Raw genomic sequence first — 20835 nt, 5'->3', positions numbered from 1 at the left:
CTAATTAGTATGATTAGAAAAACATTTTTTAAAGAAAAAAAAAAAAAGCATGCAGAGCCTTTATATATATATATATATAATATATATAAATTCTGCAAAATCAAACTCAACGTACATCCAAGCACAGCGGGACACACACACACACACACGATAATGTGCCTTCTCGCCCACTTGTTTAATTTTTCATTTTTAATTTCTTATTTTTTTTTATTTTTAATTATATTTCCATTTTTTTATTTTAAGAAAATATATATAATTGTGTTTTAATTAAAACATTTAATATTAATTATTATTATTATTATTTGATTTGATATTTTATTTAAATTAATAATATTAAATTTAGTGAGATAATCATGACGGATACCAGAATTAATATATTCGCAGCATATTTTATATCTATTTTTATATTATTTTAATTGATGATAAAATATAAAACGTTAAATTATTTTGAAAAAATATTTGATAAAATAATTAATAAATAAAAATAAAAATTTATTTTTTTAAAAAAATGTTATATATTTTTTGTTCAAAAAAATTAAAAAAATAATAATAATTTCGAGGAACCTACAATTTAAATGAGCGCATTAAAAGCTCTTGATGGATAAACCGATAGGTTCAAGCGACGCTCTACTCGTTTCCTGCTCTCCCGGAGCTTTCTTCCACTTTGCTATCGAACATGGAAGGGGTGGCTCTGAAACTCCCTTCCTTCAAATTCGTTCATCTCACTTCTACTTCTCGGAATTCTCCTCCGGTTAGGTTCGGCTTCCGTCGATTCTCTGCTTCCCTCTCTGTGTCAGCCTCCACTGCCGAGAAAGGCGACCGCGAGGTAGGATATGTTTCGCTTGGTCACATTACTCGGCGCGACTTTCCAATCCTCCACCAGGTTTTCTCTTCTTTTCTAACCTTTATCGCCGTAGAAACGATTCAGTGCTGCCTTGTTCTTTCTCAGTCTTCATGTTGCTGATTGTGATACTTTTTTTACAGTCTTTAAATCTTCGCTATTGGTGATTGTATGTGTAAGATGAACTGTTTGGAACGAATGGCTTGGGAAGTTAGTTAGAGAGAGAAATGAAAACAATTTCGTGGCTGTTTGAAATTTATTTTTGAAGTTAATTAAATTTAATTGATGGAAAGGAATTTCATCGATTATGAAGTTATAAACATAGTAAAAAAAAAACTAGATATAATATATATATATATATGTATATATATTGGGAATTCGTTTCAGTGATTTGGAGTGTTTATCTCGACGTTAAGATGCTGGCTATACATGATCGATAAAGTGAAATGATTCATCAAGTTTGAGAGGTCATGATATTAATGGTAATCATCAGCTTCTTAACGCTTAGACATTAATATTTTTAATTACAAATGTTAAACATCATGGTGTAGTGCTTAAAACCACAGTAATTATAATTAATGTTGTAAAGTCTAGCTTAACAGTAAGACTCTCCTACCATAAAATGCCAGAGGGTGCTTGGCCTGATTAGAGACCAAAGATAATTTTACGTGTTTGTTAATCATATATTTATCATATGTATATAGAAATACAATTAGGTGTTTATCTTTATAAGCAGGTTACTGTTAGTAATTCTAAGCTGCTTCTGAGCTTGTTTCTGTAGTGTAATTAGAAGTGTCTACTACATTATTATTCTTGTTCTTATTTTTAACTTGTTCATCATATATTTATAATATATATAGAAATACAATTAGGTGTTTATTTTTTATAAGCATATTTATCTATATTCGTAACTACTTCAAAAAAGAGCTGATAAGTGCTTTAGTTTTAAGCTTCTTGTTATGCACCTGTTCTATTATGGGTTTAATTTTCTTTGCTCTCTATATCTCTATATTGAAATTTCACTGTTCATGGTGGTTGAAGATGCAGAGCTCATCGTCTCAAAAGGGAAAAGAGATGCAGAGTTCTGTTTTCGTTGCATAAAACCACATATCATGCAGGATATGTTGAAAGCTCTGACTATTTTGTGATCGTGCAGGAGGTAAATGGCTCGAAGCTTGTCTACTTGGACAATGCTGCTACTTCTCAGAAGCCTACTGTTGTTTTGAAGGCTTTACAAAATTATTTTGAAGCTTATAATGCAAATGTGCATAGAGGGGTTCATTACTTGAGGTATTGGATTTGTATGAACTATAGATAGGAAATGTGCTTTATCTGCAGGGAGAGCATAAGTATTATACTTTTGACTTTAATATTCTTCTTTTCCTGCGTAGTTTTCTATTTTGCTCTGTTTCAATTGTTTCATCAGATTTAAATAGTTTTGTTGTTCGTTGGCATCTCTTGTGAATATAGCGCCAAGGCAACTGATGAGTATGAACTGGCTAGAAAGAAGGTGGCCTCTTTTATCAATGCCTCAGAATCTAGGGAGATTATCTTTACAAGGAATGCTACCGAAGCCATCAACCTGGTAGCTTACAGCTGGGGTCTCACGAATTTAAAATCTGGAGATGAGGTCTACTTTACTTATAACTCTATCATGTTGTTTATTTTTAAAAAAAAAACTCTATCATGTTGTTCGTTATACTTGTTTACTGTGAATTGAATGAGAGAATGGCACTTCTTTTTCACCCTTCTTTTGTTCCCAAAGGAAATTTAGTTATTTTTTTGTTTGGTCAAACTGCCTGTGTAAATCTCAACATTTATTTCTTGCTGTTGAAATTCTATAATTTTACTAGCTGAATTTATATGTAAGCTTGTATATCCTCGACATTGTTTCCTATATGTTTAAAGTTGAGTGAAGTTATTCTTTTAATAGATGAGCCATTTTGAGATTACTAAGTAGCTTTCTAGGGCCAAAATAGCTCACTTTCGGCTTTTCGGATTAATTCTTTGTTCTTGAATGTATAATTGGTTGTGCCAACTCTTAGCACAGCCCTTCACAGGAAATTTAGAAGATGTTGAGAAGGGGGAAAGATTGAAAAGAAACAGAAATATCTGCTCCTGGTTTTGAGTATCATGATTTTCAGACAGCAACTTCTTAATTCTTTACTTGGCAGTTTGATATATGATGCCTGATTAGTACATATTGATTTGTGATGTAAATAATAAGAACTCGTAAAGTTTCAGATCCTTCAGAAAAGGAAAAAAAATAATGATTTAGAAGCTTTTGGATGACAACATTTTATATCCTTCGTTGATCCTACTTATTAGCTATGTATGTTCAACCAAATATGAATTTGTATGACTTTTTAACTTTCAATTGGTTTTGGTATCACTTACTGCAGTATTTGTTTGCCAGTTAGTAATTATTGAGCTCACTGATTTTGAGATTTTAATCATTTTGTTTTTGGACCATTAAGGAAGAGAGATTCCAATAAAAAAATTGGGATATTAATACAAATTTGAAAAACCTTAACGTGAAAGTTCTAGGTGCTTTTGTAGGTCTTGGGTAATGCCAACAAAAAACAATTCAGGTTATTAAAGGGAGATTTTTTTTTTTTTTCACTTTTTCTTTGAAAAGGCTATTGTTTTTGTTTCTCATCCATATTTTTTTGCTCTTACTGGTACTCTATTTATGGTCAATTCTGCCTGCCTGATATTTTGGCCCATCAAAGTTCTCTATATATTCTTAATGTACTTGTGCTTCCGACTGAAATAAGTTATTGGCAGATCTTACTCACAGTGGCTGAACACCATAGTGCAATTGTCCCTTGGCAACTTGTAGCTCAAAAGACCGGTGCTGTTCTGAAATTTGTTAATTTGAATGAAGATGAAGTAGCAGATATAGAAAACTTAAAAGAAATGCTTTCAAAGAAGACAAAAATTGTAGTCGTCCATCATGTCTCGAATGTCCTGGGTAGGCTCCTTTGGCCTCAGTATTCTTAGTTCTTATGCTGACTTTCTTTTTCCTTACTGATATATTCACTTGCAGCAATTGATCACATTTAAATATTAACTGCTGTTATCTGTTAGTCAAAAGTTTCTGGTGGATGAATTTCAATTTTCTAAACTTTGCTTGCCAAAAGTTACTTATGATTTGGATTTCAGATCTTAGTATACTTGCAAAATCTTATGGGTTAATATGGAACTGTTTGCATTTATGAGTTTCCAATTGCAAGGAGGTTATTATGGGTGAACTTGCATTTGATCTGAGAATTTTTTCATTAATGATTAATTAAGCTTGCTCATAGATGTCAGTAGCAGTAATTTATTCTTTACACGAAAAGATTAAGATTGAAACTATGGTTAACCTGTTAAACTAATCAGGCAGCAGGGTTGAATCTTCTGAATGCTGACATGGAATTCATGGGGGAAATTTTCTATGGAAGTGTCATTAATTTCCAAAAATAAACAGCTAAAATACAATGCTCATTCTCTCCTTATCTAGGGTATTTGAAGGCTAGAAGGGTAAATTACCAAAAAAGGAAAGAAAACCTTAGGTCTTAAGTTTTTTTATATGAAGGAGAAATATTATTTGGAAGAGAGTGTAGAATAATACAAAAAGGAGAATGAGGAATCCTTCTGCAGCAACCTTGAAACGATAGAAACAAAGGAAAAAAAAATGGAAAGGACAATCAATACAAGATAATAGCCCAGGTCCCTTTGCAAAATAGGCAAGAGACCTGTGAAAAGATCACTAGCCTTAACCCAAATAGAAGCCAAAAACTAATAGGAAAGAGACCTCTGAAAAGATCATGAGCCTTGTTCCTTCCTACCAGAAGTGCACAAAGAGGACTAGTATAGACTTCACAAGATGGGACAAACCTATCTCAAAATTCGTATAATTCTAGGACATAATCTCCAAGTTACATTCCAGTGGAGAAAGAGGTGGCTGGGGCTCAATAATATGATGACACGTAATATAACTATTGGGAGATAGTGCACAACTACACCTGCATACTTAAAGCAAATTGTTATTGTCAATATGGTTGAGAAGTATAGTTGAAATGATAACCTTAATATTTTGAGGGTCATCACCTTTTAGAAATGAATCTAACAAAAAATAGTGGTTACACTAGTATAGGATGAGTGGAAAGAAGCGCAACGAGATAAGTTTACCTATGTGCTGCTGGCACGAATGTGAACAAATATATAGATGCTTGTTGTAAAGTAAATTCTGAAAGGGTCTTTGAGAAGTATTCTTGTGAGTTCCTCATTTATGTCCCTAGAAGAATGATATTTAAGGATTTGTTATATGGGTGATTGAGAGATGTATAAAATCATAATGATTGGAAAGAAAAATGCTATTCAAGATTTAATATCTCTTACCTGTGGTATGAGATGTTGCTTTTAAGTGGCTATTATTCTTATGGCACTGGATGTTCACTTTGATGTGTACCAGTAAATCTATTCTCATCAAGTGCATTCTAATGGAAGGCTTACTTTGTTTTACAAATATTTTTCCTTTTAGTGCATTTAGTGTTGGGTCCTCCTGATATTTTCGGGTGAGAGTCTGCCACTTTTGTTGATCCCCCCAACCAAAAAAAAAAAAAAAAAAAAAAAAAAACGAGAATGATAATTAATTCATTCGGCTTTATTTTTTCAGCTTCTGCTCTTTCTGTAGAAGAGATTGTGGTTTGGGCTCATGCTGTTGGGGCAAAAGTTCTTGTCGACGCTTGTCAAAGTGTTCCCCACATGGTCGTTGATGTCCAGAGCCTTAATACTGATTTTCTTGTGGCTTCTTCTCACAAGGTTAGATTATTGACTTAATACTCGGATTTATGCCATATTGAAAATCTATGAAGTTAAGGAATAAACATGCTTCAGATGTGTGGGCCTACAGGCATTGGATTCTTGTATGGTAAGAGTGATCTCCTGTCTGCTATGCCTCCATTTTTGGGTAAGCTGTTAGCAACTAGGACAAACCTGTCTATTATGAACCTTATATTTGCTTTAATACCTACATCTACTAAGCCATTGAAGCCAATCTTAATATTGGTTTTATTTGTTCTTTAGGGGGTGGAGAAATGATCTCTGATGTTTTTCTTGATCATTCTACTTATGCAGAACCTCCATCCAGGTTAGTGGATCTGTACTCATCTTGATTAATTTCATGAAAGACATGAGTGTGCTAGGAGTACTTCATCCTTTTTGGAAAAAAGTAAATATAAGAGAGTGCCGAGGGGATGCAAAGCACTGATTAAAGAAAGAAAGAAAGAAAGAAAGAAAGAAAGAAAATGCAGGATTTACACTTTTTATGGAAAATTAGTAAAAGTTCCAGAATACCTGCTCTATGTGAGGGAGGGACACCCCTTGGAACCCTTTTATTGTGGACTCTTTCTCTTTTTCTCTCTCAAAAAAATTGTCTAGTTGCTTCTAAGGGGCATCCTCTTCTCTGTTCTGAATTTGTTTTTAACGTATACTTTAAACTATATAATAAAAGAACAATTTAATATAATCTATGGTTGCTGTTTGTTGACTTTCTGTGGAATTGTTCCTGTGCTTGAATTTTGTTTTTCTAGTATTTTCAACAGCAATTTAAGCATTACACAGGTGTTGTTTGTTTGGCGTTCTGATTAAATGAAAGGTACGATAGATTGGTAATGCTGTTGCATGTCTTTGTTCTGACTTGCTCATATTGGACTATAGATTCGAAGCGGGAACGCCTGCAATAGGTGAAACAATTGCACTAGGAGCAGCAGTTGATTACTTATCAGAGATTGGCATGCAGAAGATTCATGAGTATGAAGTAAGTTCCATTTTCTTTTTAAATCTTTATCTTTTTTCATATGTGGTTTCAAATCTTTGGTGAGGAGGGTAGGTAGTTTTTATGTTATGTGCATTGGAGGCCATGACAACATAAAAGCATCTTTCTTCTTATTGTCCCTAGGAAAAGTGACAGAAGTAGAACTCCTGATATTTAGATCCCTGAAGGAGACTTCTGTCACTGATCGGCGAAGGCTTGGGCCTGAATTTATAACTACCATCTAAGTTGCTATGAACTTGTACATTCTCATCTACTCTGAATGCTGTATCTGTACTTGTATAAGATGATATACGACCTGCTCCATATGGTTCTTACTTGGAGGATCAGGTAAGTTTTACCAAGAAAATCCATTGGGAGACACATTTTAGGTGTGACAAATTGAGCACGAGATTATTTGGTTATGAATAGTATTTTTCTTGCTCCCGATGGCTGGAACTTCTTTTTTCGTCTTGTTTTTCCCAACACAATTCATTTATTTTTGGTTTAATTCTTTGGATGAACATGACTAAGTTGAGGAAGAAGATAACAGCAAAGTTTGCCTGTTAAATATCATTAGGGAGACACGGAGGGAACCCCTTGAAGGGATGTTTGTTTAAATGAACTTTCATATCTCTATTTGTGTGTTTGAACAGGAAAGAGCTAGTAGAACAGAAGCCATCCAAACCACAATAGTGTTAGTTGTGGAATTAGCAAATAAATGCTGTATGACAGAAGGCATAATAGCCTGAAACACCATGTGCACTGTAAAACAGAGTTAGAGATTCCTGCACTTGGATCTAATTATAACTTCCGAGTCTCCTTGTCTGCAAGGAAGGACACCTGATGTTTACCTAATTGACTAAACCTAGGCATTAATTATATTGAATCATGATTGGACATAAACCGATGGGAAAGGGTAATTCGGCAGCACTTCTCTGTTTATTGTTCTTGACAGGGGCTCTAGCCCATGTGGTCTAGTACTTAGGGGAGACCCAGTTTTAAGCCCCAGAGGGGGCAATTACCTTATACACCTCACCTCCTACAAGAGATCAAGGTCTCTAATGCAGTTAGTTCTAACTTTGTCATTACAGGTGGAGTTGGCTAATTATTTATATGAAAAGCTGAGTACTGTTCCTGATATTCGCATATATGGGCCGAAGCCGTCAAATAGTTGTTACCGTGCTGCTCTGTGTTCTTTCAATGTGAAGGATATTCATCCAACAGATATCGCAACCTTTCTTGACCAACAGGTATCCATCAACTGAGGCTTTAGTTGTGCCATTTTTATTAACTTTTAATTAGACACAACATGTTTCTTCATTTGTCTGTTTTCTATCATTCTTTGATGCTAAATGCAATATTAACCATTCTAGAAGAGTACTACATTAGAAAGGGATTTGGCCACATTTGAATTCCCACGTTAGGTTCTTATGTAGATGCAGAAATCTGATTTTAGTTTCCATATAGTGAAAAAATGAGATGTATTTGAAAAAAAATAAAACATTATTTTCAAACCCAAGCCATGTTAATAATACTTATTCATATCTTGTTTTTATTTTCAACCAGTGTACATCTTTTCATGTGTAAAACATATATAAATTTTAAAAATAAAAGCTTGAAATAGATTTCTACAACTAAAATAAGCTAAGAGAGTTTATCCCAAGTCAGAACTGATGTAGTTGAATCTCTGGTCAGCATGGAGTGGCAATCAGGTCAGGTCACCACTGCGCCCAGCCGCTTCATCGTTACTTAGGAGTGAGTGCAAGTGCACGAGCTAGCCTCTACTTCTACAACACCAAAGAGGATGTTGATTACTTTATCCAGGCGCTCAGCGACACTGTTGGTTTCTTCAGTTCCTTCAAGTAGGGTTACTATCACGATTATGCCCCTCAACTTTTGGACTTGATGATCTCCTTGCATTTAAAATGAAAAAGGCCCTTTTGAATCATGTTTATATGTCGTAAGTTATCTGGTAAGGTTTTTTTGTTCTTGTGTCTAACATGCATTCGTTACTTAAGTTTATATGCTAAATTGATCATGTTTATAATATGATTTCTTCTTATTCAATATGTTCACTAATTGTTCAAAGTTTTAAAGGGATCTGACTTTTTCTTAGCTATTAAAAGGTAAAGGTTTGGTTCCATCGCAGCCGTTAGAAAAAAGGTAAAGGCTTGAATTGTTAATAGATAGAATGTCTATAAAATAAGATGCACAACTTTTTTCCTTCAAAAGAAAAGGAATTCGTTGGACTCTGCTTGTAAATTATATTGAAAACTTTAGAATATTGAAGTGTGTATTTATTATTAAAAAAAATTATACAAACTATGATTTTATGTTTCAAAGTTCTTCACGATGTGATTCTTTTGCGTGAATATAAATTAATATATGCTCTTCGAGAATTTGCGATTTATAACACTTTTTTGTCTCTGACTGACTTCTCTTCATTGTCTGTTAGGAAAAAAAAAATTTAACATGACCTAATAGAATTACTTTTTTTTTTCAAAATAAAAAATATGAAATATTGTATTAACAAGATATTAAAACCGGAGTACCACTCGTGTACAAAAAATTTACAAAAGAAATGACCGAACAGAATTACTCGGTGTAATCCAACTAAATGCAGCCGCAATAATTTCTTGAATTACAAGTGGAGCTTCGATATCATTTTCCCACGAACGGTCTCTAAAGTTCCGCATACTAGTTTACCCGTACTTGTTTAATAGGTGACTAGATTTGTTTTTATTTATTTTCTACCTAGAATAATACTGATTTTTTCATGAAATACATTTCATAAAAACTAGTGGAGGAACAATGTGAAGATTCTCAAACCTAGAGGTAAATTTATAAACTAATTTTAATGTTTTGAGCTCAAAAAAAAAAAAAAAACCCAACCAAATGGTACCCATTACATAAACTCCTGTGTAAAAAGAAAATCCATATAATCTATTAATCTACCCATTACAAAATTGGTGATAATCTAATATTTGTCCCTCTGTCAATTGTAAAATTACATGGGATACAGAATCAGATTCAAGCAGCACGAGAGCTGAAAATCAATATGCAAAGAAGACATTTTCTTTTTCTTTTCATCGAATAGGGTACGAACCTGCACTTGCTTCCTGCCATCTTTCCGGTGTATGCAGTGAGTTGTGCTGCAAGAAACCAATAGCAAATTGAGATTTGCATTCCTCTTCTAAGGCTGAAACTTGCTCTTCTTCCTCTTCCTTTTATTTCTCCTTTTTAGCCAAAGACTCTCCTTTATACTCATTACCTGCAGCTACAACATAACCTGCTCCAACCTGAAAGTATGTACATAAGTTCCTCTAAAAATTATTAGGTGTTCTAAGAGCAGAAATGAATTTATCCACTTTAAATTTTTTATTCTATGATTTTTTTTTTTTTCAATAAGATTTTAAAATGGACTATTATATTTATGGAAGCTTTCAATTTATTCATGTTCATAAAGCATCTCGTAATCATTTCACATAATATTGAACGTATGCGAGCAAATGAACCATAGAAGCACAGGTCCATGGACAGAAGAATGAATATGTTTTAATGTATGCCAGGAGGGAGGGGAGATGAAGAAGAGAGATTACTTGACAATCTTTCAATACAACTCGCTCTTGAAGCTGTACGTTGCTGCAAACTACAGAACCTTGTATTGAACAACCATCTCCAATGGTAACATGATTCATTACCACTGAATTAACGACCTAAATACACGCATAGAAAGAAAATTGAAAATAGCTCCAGCGGTAATCATTGTACACAAATATACCTTGACAATTATGGATGAGAAATTGTCATACCTTCACATTGGAACCTATTCGGCAGTGACGGCCAATTACTGATCTTTTCACACTACATTTGTCACCCATTTGTGAACCTTCTCCTAGCATACAATGCGGTCCTACCTACAATCACCAAAGAAGTAGATAAACTACACAAGAGATGCCTACAGGGTTCACCAAGCAATAGAGAAAAGAGAGTTAAAATTCAATTCGGCTTATTACAAATGCAAAAAGTGTAAGAGGTTATTACTATGCAAACTGTGTTAAATGAACCCTCAGTGAGGGTTTTATTTATACAGAATGGACTTACAGTAGTTTTGGACCCATGCTCCGCTGAAGGATGGATAATGTTATTATGGGCAGAGAAGGTATATCCTGAAAGATGATTTGCTTCACCGATAACCTGAAATATCAAAAACAAAAAACGTTTTATCAACAGTGACCTTCTGGGAAAACTACAAAATGAAAAGATCGAGAAATAGTATAATCGGGTATTCAAATAAGAAAAACAAAATGTGACTTATATTAACTCACATCTCGATTGATGTCCATGAAAGCTTGGATAGAATTCAAGCGCACACAATACTTGCTGTCACTTGCAATATAAGCACAGCATTTATGGATTTTCCGAACAGTTGCAGAACCACAAGGAACCGATGCGTAGAGGTTGTGAAACCTTGGTGAGGATGCATTAGCAAGTATCTGAGCCTGCACTACCTGGTTGCTCTGGAAACCAACCTTCTCATTTCCATTTTCTTCCACTTGTGCACCATTTGATAAAGCTTCTGATTTCTAGTTGCCACAAAGGAACCCAAGAAACACATCAGGAAATTAGTGAAAAGAGAACTCATCCAGAAGCAAATTCATATGTAGGGACCTTATAAACTAACCAACTGACTGCGGACAAGATAAGGAAGTACATCCTGTTTTAAGCTTTGGAATGTACCATTTTGAGCAAGAACTTCTTGAAGGACAGACCTGAAAGAGAATAAAATTAGTAAAGAACAGATCAAACTTACAACATGACATATCAAGAAAAAAGTTGAAAACAACCAACCTCTTGAAGGCATACATGTGAGCATCCATGAGATCAGCTCGAATTTCCATCTAAATTAAGAATTAGAAAGGATAATTTAGAATAACAAGCAAGTTCAATGCCATTAACCTGCCTAAGAACTGGTCCTTCTAAATAATCTGAAAAGCAATAAATTAAACAGGCTCAACATAGGCATTTATTTGACTAGAGAATGGTTCCAACAACCATTATGCAGAGATGTCTTTTTTTGGATAATTATGCATGCGTAAACAGAAGGATTTTGTAAGAAAATATATATTGGCACTTGAATTGTTCATGAAGAGCATAGTTTTACGCAATTATACTATATCATGGAATAAAAGAGTTAAACATTCAATTTTGGCACCAGTTAGGTGTTAGAATGGAATGGCTATGATAACTAATAAGCCATAAGTTGTCTTCGGTGGCACAACAGCTTATGATAAGAATATTATCAACAAAACATACCAATGCTCATTAGCTATCAACTGTAGAGAAAGCCAAAAGTAATTTGCTATCAACTACAGGAAAAGCTAAAAATAAATTTTGATTGATGTTAATCTAATACCTGACCTACTGCACGGAGAATTCTCTTCTGAATTCGAGTGTCTTTCTCCACTTCAGCTCCTGCTTCCAGTAACATCAGCCATGTAAGGGAAGTGGCAGACAAAATGATTTTTTGTGAAAAAAGTGAGTAATAGTATTAAAAATAACGCCAAGGGGGCGAAACACATGTACAAAAGTGAGCAATAGTAGCGGACAAAATGATGCATAAAAATATATCAGCAACAAACCTGTGGCGATGTATAACAAAAATTGCTTAGAGGGATCCAGTCCTATAATGTCATAGCGTCCTGGTTTCTTTGTTTTATCTTTTCCAACAGAGGATCCAGACTCTGATGGTCCACTGACAGGGGCGGGGCAAAGCATTGTAGTTACAACTGCATCATGTCGTCTATGTGTAGCCGCAACTGCACCAAGTGGAACATCCGAAACAAGATCCCCACTCACAACCTGCAGGAACAAGCAATCCATAACTATAAGGAATCACTTACTTTTCAACTCAAACACTGAAAAGCAAATCAAGGCTGACCAAAACATCTTTGGCAGTCAAGTGATGCGCAATGGCCCGAAGGGCACCAGCAGTTCCAACATCATCAGGGACTGCAGCAACCTGCAATATTAAAAAAGTTGAAGCAATCTCTGTTTGCATGATGGATCTTATAATATCAACTAAAAACAAACAGCCACTATACAATAATGTAGAATGGTAAAAAATAAATCTTTTTTCAGTGTAACGAATGGTTAGGGTCTATGAATCAAGTTAATATTTCAAGAAACATTTACTATAGACTTTCAAATGAACAGTGCAGCTGCAATGTAGGAAAAAAGTAATTCAAGAGAATGCTACTCTTTAATGGGTTTTTTGAAAGTGCTACTCCTCAATACCTTTGTTCATTGGAATCACATTTGACACTATGATCGACTTAAGGGTAAGGGAAAAGGAAAAGAAATGGATTCTTGTATGATAACCAAGAGGGTGCAACCCAAAACAAAGAGACATATATAGAATTTGCAATCTCTACATCAAATAGAGTCAAACACTTAAAATTCCAAACCAACTGCTCTAAAATGATGGAAGCAGAAAAGAAGTTGTCAAGAGCCTTTTTGTTTCACTCTTTCCACGTGACACAAAAAGTAGTAAGAGGAAAAATGAAATTTGAAACACTCATGATGATTTCGTGTTTTTATATATTGTCCGATGTTGACGATTATCTATCATATATAATTTGAATGATACAACTATTAGTTTTTATACTACACTATTTTATATATAAATATTCGAAAAACCAATTCAATCAATGAATCACTGATTAAACCAGGGAACCGATTGATAGATGCCCTAGTTGATTCCTTGACCAACTTCCACAAAAAGCAAATGATGGCAAGCACTCCACATTGTTTGAAGTACTCCAGAGTGTTGAATGGTGCAATTCAGTTACTTAGACTAAGAAGCAAATGATGGCACATAGGAATCATGCACCTTGGCTTCATTAGCAAATGAGACAGGCCTACATTTCTTGCAATACCAACTTCCACAAAAAGAAAGAGAACTTTTTTTTTTTGAAATGAAAACAATTTACTAGATTAGTCCAAAAACAATTTACTAGATTATATTTACAGCTAGTATAGCAAGATCTGTGGTTTCTGTAGTACATATTTGAGCTCACACTAGACAATGACAACCAAACAACTAATATTCCGTATAAATTGCCACCTTACTTTTATTCATTTTCTTTTTCTAGAGCTAACAGAAATACCCGTCAGTCTTATTATATTAATGACTTCATCTAAATCAAAAGGCTTTGTACAGCATATCTACTCTGTCATCCAAGACATGGTAAGAAAAACACCCACGTGCCTGTCTTTTATCACTATAACTAGACTAAATCTACTAAAAAATTATAACCATTATCAGCGGGCATCACCTCACCAAACGTATAACCAATCTATTTCATGAAATAATTGTAGGCAGGTGTCCTTGTTGAGGGCCATGATAGCTTCATGGTTGATGAGAAGCAGAGCATTCATGGATAAGCTTTAAGAGATGAAGAGAGAAAGAAATTATGGTTTTTGAGAGGGAGAAAGGAAGCAATGGACACTTATGTCAGTTGAGTCTGTAGCATTTACTACAAACCATCTTAGAATTTGCTTGTAATAGATTTGTATCTTCACATAGTACACCGGAGTCATCTAAATTAAGTGCAATAGCTGAATTTTTGCACATCTCCATTGTTTTAACTTCATAGTGTGCTGCCAGTTGTGCAAAATATAAATGCATATAACAAGAAGAAAAAATGGATGCACATATATGATATAGTTGTATCGATCTTTTTTCATTCATAATGTTCGTGGAAAATTTTATGTTCAACAAAATCAAGCAGCATTTCCTCAAAATAGTATAGCAGCCATGAAACTTTTAGCTCCAATAAAGCCCACATTACATACAATTATTTATACCAGCAAGCAAATTGGATAAAAAAACCAAGCTTTTCTATTCATTTATTTACTAATGCAACAGTAGGAACTATGGTTTGCAACTCATTCTACTAATCAAACTTATGGATAGAAGTACCTCGACATGTAGGCGATCAACATAAGCCCCAGAAATCCAAGCACCGACTTGAAGAGCTGCATCCTCCCCTTCAACCACCTTACCAAACAAGAAAAAAGACGAACCCAATCAAGAACCCTTAACTCTCCAAAAAAAAAAAAAAAAAAGATTCAAGCATATAATTCCATGTTTGGCCACCAGGAAAATTGCATAAGAGAATATACTTTTGAACCGTAAGAATAATGGAGATACATACGTCATTCCATTACTAATTCCCCAGTCCAAACAGAGCAGAACGCAAAATTAAGAGCAAAAGAGAAAGGAAGAGAAGCGTACAACAATAAGATCCTTAATGTTACAGAGCTCAAGTTGCTCCAAAACGTAGGAGAGAACCGGCCTGTTTGCCACAGGAAGTAAAGCCTTTGGCACCTCCTGCTTTATCGACAGAAGTAAAATTAGAATGACAGGAAAAAAAAAAATAAAGGTGGACGATAACCATGAAATAGGTTAACAAAGAAAATGTTTGGCGGAAAGGAAAATTTGAGGGAAAAAGCAAACAAAAATTAAAGGGGAAAAACAGAAAAAACACCTTGGAAACTAAAGGGACGAGCTTGGTTGAAGTGCCGCCGGCTAAGACCACCACCTGAAAATCCATCTCCGAGATGATGAAGAGAAGGGAGTGAATCCTTCGGTTTCTATAATGTAATTTTCCTCTGAAGCTCAAGCAAGCAGTCGGAAAACTCTGATAGATTATTTGCTTGCTCTTAAACGCACTGGGGATGTAGCTCAAATGGTAGAGCGCTCGCTTTGCATGCGAGAGGCACAGGGTTCGATCCCCTGCATCTCCAGTTTTTTATTCCAACAGATTTTTAAATAGTAATTTTGTTTTTAAAATAAAAATTCCCAAAATAAATTATTTTATTTTATCTACATAAAATATATTTAAATAATTTAAAATAAATTACTGGCCAAAAAATATTAACAAAGGAGGTAAACTTATATACAAAATATATCATTTTATTTTATTCATATAAACCACACAAAGGCAATAAAATATTTAAAACATATAAGAATATTATTAACCAAAAATTTAAGATAAAAAATGGAGGCAAATAATATGAAATGGGTTCTAAAATTATTTTTATTATTATGAATGGCCTATATGTATATATGTATATATGTATATATTATTTAATGAAAGTAGATAACCTAATTCTAGCAAAGATGATATTGTTGGTTAAGACAAAGAGAACCATTCTTCCTAAGTTTATTATAGGCACCTCCCATTGGTAAAGCCAACAATTGAAAGTCTCTAACCATTCATGAAAGTTCTAGCTACCAATGCTTTGCAACATGTCCCTCTCTCGAGATTTCGCTTCAATGGCAATTTACGCCGATGAGGTAATCTTTTTTTAATATTTTTTGTTTTTCTCGTTAGTAAATTTTTTTAAAGTATTATATTATTAGATAAATATTGATTAAATGTGCATTTAGCGTAACTTTTGTATTATAAAAGTACTTTTGCGATTAAATAGGTAAAATTTGAAGTACTTTCGCGATCAAACAGGTAAAATTTGAAGTGATTTTGGTAAAAAAATTAAAATCAAAAAATATTTTTAATAAGTTTAAATATAAACATCACAATGTGTGACTTTTAGAAAATAATTTTGACTTTTACTAATTTAAAATCTTAAAGTCATTTTCATCAAACACACAATTTTTTTTTTTATAAGACAGTACTTTCTGCAGTTATTTATATCAAACATTAAATAATTTTTTATTAAAAGTACTTTTAATAAACAAGTATTTCAACAACACTTTTAAAACTCACAAAATAAACTATATCCTCTTTAAATATTTACTAATTTTGCTTTTAATATTATAGATTGACTGAGACAAAATTAACTTCGTTACTTATATTCTAATAATTATTTTTTCAGAATCATTCGAAAGATAATGAAATGATTAAAGATATTGATAATACAAAACATGAAAATATAAAAAAGTTCTTGAAGAAAATTGGGATTAAGAAGGAGAAGGAGGATATGATTCCATCTCAAACTCTTTATCCCTATGTTGTTATTGAGTTTGATGGATTGCATTATTTTGAAACACTTACTTACGCTTAATTTTCTTCTGATGTCACAATTTTTACTCTTTTTGTAATTCTTTCAGAATAAAATGGAGAATAAAATTTATAACACTAATGTATATATCATATTAGAATTTTGTACGTATCTTATGTGAATTATGTTTATTTAATATACCTGTAAAATTTATAATCAACTTGTAAGTCTATATATTTTTAAATTATGTTTATAAATTCATTACCCTTTTAGTTTTGATTGATCTCATTAATTTTTTTTATTAAAAAATTAGTTCACTTTAATCCAGTTTTCGATCTAAAGTAGAGAATTCAAAAATTATAATGCAATTCAATTTACTCATAGAACAATGAACATTCTAAATAAAAGAACAATAAACCAATTCTTAATAAAAATCAAGAACAAAGACGATGGACGGGGGAGTTTCTAGAATACTCTCCATCCGAAACTTATTCCACTCGAACTTTATATTAAGGTGGGAATCGATCAATCGGCATTATTTCACCACAATTAAGAGTTCACTCTAAAATTGCTAAAATGCAAAACCATGATGCTACCTATATAATCATAGACCAATACACCATAATTTGATCTGATTTTTAATTAGACCATATTGGAAATAAAAATATAATTTCATACAATTTATTTTCAAATTTACACTTTGTTTTAACTAAATAATTGTAAAAATCTATCTTAAGATATCAAAATTGAAATTATACAAAAAAAAAATTCGGGAAAATTCACAGAATTTGGAATTTGTTATCCTAATTTAATATAAAATTTATATATGAACTAAGCTAATATTTAAAAATAAATTTAAAAAATTAATTATTATTATCTATTCCAATCAAACTCCACCCTCTTACCTTACCCACCTCCTTGTCTTTCATCAGCTCCCTAACCCTCTCCGCGTCCTCATGCCTCCCCGCCGCCACATACATATTCGCCAACAACACATAATACCCACCTTTCTCCGGCTCCAATCTCATCAACTCCCCCGCAATTCGCTCACCAACTTCCACATTCCCATGCACAAAACACCCATTCAAAATCGCACAAAGAACAGCTTCATCCGGTTCAATCTCCATTTCTCTAACAAATCTCTCAGCTTCTTCCACCATCCCCGCTCGAGCCAAGCAATCAACCATGGCCGCACAGTGTTTCAACTCAGCCACCACCCCGTATTTCTCCATCATTTTGAAATACCCGCGTGCTTTTTCCACCAACCCGCCATGCGCACATGCTGAGAGAACTCCCAGAAATGTGACCCCGTTGGGTTTAACTCGGTTTTCAAGCATTGTGTTGAAGAGACTTAACGCTAAGTTGACGTTCCCACTGAGTCCGTAGCCTGAAATTAGTGAGCTCCAGGAGATTATATCTCGTTCTGGCATTTTGTCGAACAGGTTGTGGGCGTGATTTAAGGTCCCGCATTTGATGTACATATCGATTATGGCGTTTCCTAGATTTAAACCCAGATTCAAATATTTTCTTATACACCATCCATGGATGGTTCTTCCATGTTTTAACCAACCCATTTGAGCACACAATAAAAGTAAACTCACCATTACAACCCAGTCGAGTTCAACTCCAAACTCGACCATGTCTTTAAAAACTTGGAACCCTAACAATGGTTCCCCCTGTTGAGCATATCCCGCCAGCATTGTCGTCCACAGAACTGAATCTCTTTTGGGTATCCGATCAAACAATTTCCGTGCATTGAAGATTTTCCCGAAGTTTACATACATGAACACCAAAGCCGAAGCGACGAACAAGTTCACCTCCAAACCAGATTTCACGCACAACCCATGAAGCGAACCGCCGATTCGAGCGTCTCCGGTTGAACAAGCGCAGGCTCTAAGAACAAGAGGAAGCGTAAAATCATCGGGCCGGAAATGGGATTCCCTCAACATGGTAACAAACAGTTGTAGAGAACTTTTCGAAAAACTCGATCGCGAGAACTCGCCGATTATGATGTTCCATGAATAAATATTTCTGTGCGGCATGTGGAGGAAGACGGAGAGAGAGTGTGGGATGAGTTTGTTGTGGTGGGAGTACATGAGGAGGAGCTTGGAACTGAGGATGACATTGCTGTACAGAGAGGTGCGAAGCAGGCGAGCATGGAGGTGGCGGAGGTGAGTGAGGTTAGGGGAAGAATGGAGAAGGGAGAAGTAGAAGGAGACGAGAGTTGGCCTCGGTTGTGGGTCCTCAGGAAAATGCGTGGAGAGTTTACTGAAGAAAACCTTCGCTCGCAGCGAAAATCCTGTGTTCATTGCAGTTACCCATTACAGTAAGAAGAGCTTCGAGTTGATGAAGACGAGACAATTGATGATACCGCGAGCCGGTTGACTTGAATGGCAGAGTCAACGGTAACACATTATATGGAAATAGTAAGTAAATAAATAAATAAATACTAATTACCCCATAAATAATTTAATATTAGCTTAAGTTATGTCTCAAATTGTATTACTATTGATTATATTAGAATTATTTTATATGTTTTATTTAATAAATAAAATATATCAATAAAAATAAAAAATAATTTTTTGTACGAATTTATATACTTTTTATATAATTAATTATTTTCTAAATATGTGATTAATATTTTTATTTTTATACTTTATCAAACATTATAAATTTAAATTAAATTATCATATTTTATTAAAACGTTATATTATAATTGGTGTATATATATAATATAATAAAAATGCATTAATTTTCACTAACGTTTGAGAAAAATATTAATTTTTAAATTTGCATGTAAGATGTTCTATAAATTAATCAAATCAAATGGGTAAATAATGTTCTTGCTAATCTTCTTTATACTTCTATCAATTAATGTAATGAAACCTAAAGGAACACATTTTTTTTTTTTTAAAATGATAATTCAAAATTTTTGTTATTAGAATTAGAATCGAGTCAAAAAATATTTAATTCGATTCAATTAGATTTACGAGACCAAAAAATGTGTACCCTTATTTTACACTTCACACTCTAATTTTAGGACAAACGTAGGTAACGTGTAGCACCCGGCAAGGAGAGAAAAAAAAAAAAAAAAAAAAAAAAAAAAGAAAGGGCGGCCACGTCAGCAGCCACGTCAGCAGGCCCGGTCAGCAGTCCCGGCCAACCAGGGCCTGCCACGTGGCAAGACCGCGTCACTCCAAAAGGAGCCACGTTGGCGATCCGCGTGGGTGCGATCCGACGGCCCAGATCAATCACGCGATCGGACGGCCCAGATTCAATCGCACGGACGGCCCAGATTCAATCAAAAACGAACGGCCCAGATTAAAACAAAATGAACGGCTGTGATCAAAAGACAAGGGGTTATAAATAGAACCTCCACACCAGACCACAAACCCTAGCCGCCAGCCGCTCGCCGGAGAAGACGAACCAGAGGCCGACCGCCGCCACCCGCCGCCACTCGCCGCCGCACCGGGGAAATTTCCGACCGCCGATCGAGGTAAATTTCATACCCCCGACTCGTTTTTCCCCACTGATTCCTCCTATGGCAAAATCGAAGCCGAAATCCCGGCCAAACGGCCGGAATACGCGACCGAAGCCCAGCGGCACCGCCGCGCCCCCTCTCGGTTTTTGCCTCCGACGAGGCCCTTCGTGGCCTCCGTTCGATGCAATTTTTATATCACCGTGATCACCATTCTTTTCTCTACAGGTTGACCGAAGCCAAATCACCAAAACACGAACTTCGCCGGAGAGTCGCCGTACCCGAGAGCGCCGCCGCCGGTAAGCTCCGTTTTTCCGTGATTTTTTGGCCCCCCGAGGGCCCTAGGGTTGTTTTCTGACAAGGACCAATGCGAGTGTGGCCGAATTCGGCCAAAAACGGCCGAAAACAGTCAACCCGAGGCGACTCGCCGCCGCCAGCAGCGGCGCCGTCGCCGGAGCACGGCGGAGCCGCCGTGCCGGAGTTGCGATTTGGGCCGAAAGAGGCCCTGGGCCTAATTTGGATTTTTTTTGGAACCCGTGCAGGTACTGTTAGCGTGTTTCAGTTCCCCGGGAAAAATTCAGGAGAAAATTAGGGACAGCCTGCAGGCGCACTGTGAATCGTATTCGGATCCCGAAAACAAGTAAGGACCCCTCACCCTATTTCCTATCACGGTATTAAAGTTCA

General features: G+C 35.0%; 3 protein-coding genes and 1 non-coding gene across 5 annotated transcripts; 2 read left to right on the top strand and 2 right to left on the bottom strand.

Moving 5' to 3' along the window:
* The first annotated feature begins 595 nt into the window (after nucleotides 1-595).
* On the top strand, nucleotides 596-8711 carry CPNIFS (chloroplastic NIFS-like cysteine desulfurase). Of its 2 annotated transcripts, none has more exons than XM_022045344.2 (10): nucleotides 596-883; nucleotides 1998-2131; nucleotides 2312-2471; nucleotides 3629-3815; nucleotides 5505-5650; nucleotides 5726-5798; nucleotides 5915-5978; nucleotides 6548-6647; nucleotides 7736-7894; nucleotides 8340-8711. In XM_022045344.2, exons 1-10 carry the CDS (start codon nucleotides 677-679, stop codon nucleotides 8508-8510), a joined length of 1401 nt encoding a protein of 466 aa, XP_021901036.2. In that variant the 5' UTR covers nucleotides 596-676; the 3' UTR covers nucleotides 8511-8711. The 2 variants fall into 2 exon arrangements, with proteins under 2 accessions (XP_021901036.2, XP_088075314.1); XM_088219188.1 differs by lacking the exon at nucleotides 596-883 and adding an exon at nucleotides 900-1323.
* An 809-nt stretch (nucleotides 8712-9520) lies between these two features.
* LOC110817035 (transferases/nucleotidyltransferase) lies at nucleotides 9521-15355 on the bottom strand. The gene is made up of 13 exons (XM_022045427.2): nucleotides 15197-15355; nucleotides 14944-15039; nucleotides 14629-14706; nucleotides 12586-12666; nucleotides 12287-12506; nucleotides 12061-12119; nucleotides 11496-11545; nucleotides 11329-11416; nucleotides 10973-11230; nucleotides 10749-10841; nucleotides 10457-10561; nucleotides 10244-10360; nucleotides 9521-9943 (listed from the first exon to the last, which is right to left on the bottom strand). The coding sequence occupies exons 1-13, from the start codon at nucleotides 15260-15262 to the stop codon at nucleotides 9872-9874; spliced, it is 1383 nt and encodes a 460-aa protein (XP_021901119.1). The 5' UTR covers nucleotides 15263-15355; the 3' UTR covers nucleotides 9521-9871.
* Nucleotides 15356-15382: 27 nt separating this feature from the next.
* Nucleotides 15383-15455, top strand: TRNAA-UGC (transfer RNA alanine (anticodon UGC)). Its single transcript has one exon. It is a non-coding gene; the product is annotated as a tRNA-Ala (tRNA).
* Nucleotides 15456-17407: 1952 nt separating this feature from the next.
* On the bottom strand, nucleotides 17408-19085 carry LOC110816904 (Pentatricopeptide repeat (PPR) superfamily protein). Its single transcript, XM_022045252.2, has one exon. The coding sequence runs from the start codon at nucleotides 18980-18982 to the stop codon at nucleotides 17537-17539; it is 1446 nt and encodes a 481-aa protein (XP_021900944.2). The 5' UTR covers nucleotides 18983-19085; the 3' UTR covers nucleotides 17408-17536.
* Between the last annotated feature and the right edge of the window lie 1750 nt (nucleotides 19086-20835).

Source organism: Carica papaya, chromosome 5 (assembly GCF_054855325.1).
Source record: "Carica papaya isolate Zhongbai chromosome 5, ASM5485532v1, whole genome shotgun sequence".
Classification (NCBI taxonomy): Eukaryota; Viridiplantae; Streptophyta; class Magnoliopsida; order Brassicales; family Caricaceae; genus Carica; species Carica papaya.
Note: the sequence above shows the minus strand (reverse complement) of the source record. Positions and strands in the feature narration are given on the sequence as shown.

Coding starts and splice junctions, on each gene's coding strand:
- LOC110817035 (XM_022045427.2), bottom strand. CDS start 15,262: ATGGATTTTCAGGTGGTGGTCTTAGCCGGCGGCACTTCAACCAAGCTC. Junction 15,040..15,196: donor TCGTCCCTTTAGTTTCCAAG/GTGTTTTTTCTG, acceptor TCGATAAAGCAG/GAGGTGCCAAAGGCTTTACT. Junction 12,120..12,286: donor TTTGTTATACATCGCCACAG/GTTTGTTGCTGA, acceptor TACTGGAAGCAG/GAGCTGAAGTGGAGAAAGAC.
- CPNIFS (XM_022045344.2), top strand. CDS start 677: ATGGAAGGGGTGGCTCTGAAACTCCCTTCCTTCAAATTCGTTCATCTC. Junction 5,979..6,547: donor TATGCAGAACCTCCATCCAG/GTTAGTGGATCT, acceptor ATTGGACTATAG/ATTCGAAGCGGGAACGCCTG. Junction 6,648..7,735: donor AGAAGATTCATGAGTATGAA/GTAAGTTCCATT, acceptor TTGTCATTACAG/GTGGAGTTGGCTAATTATTT.
- LOC110816904 (XM_022045252.2), bottom strand. CDS start 18,982: ATGAACACAGGATTTTCGCTGCGAGCGAAGGTTTTCTTCAGTAAACTC.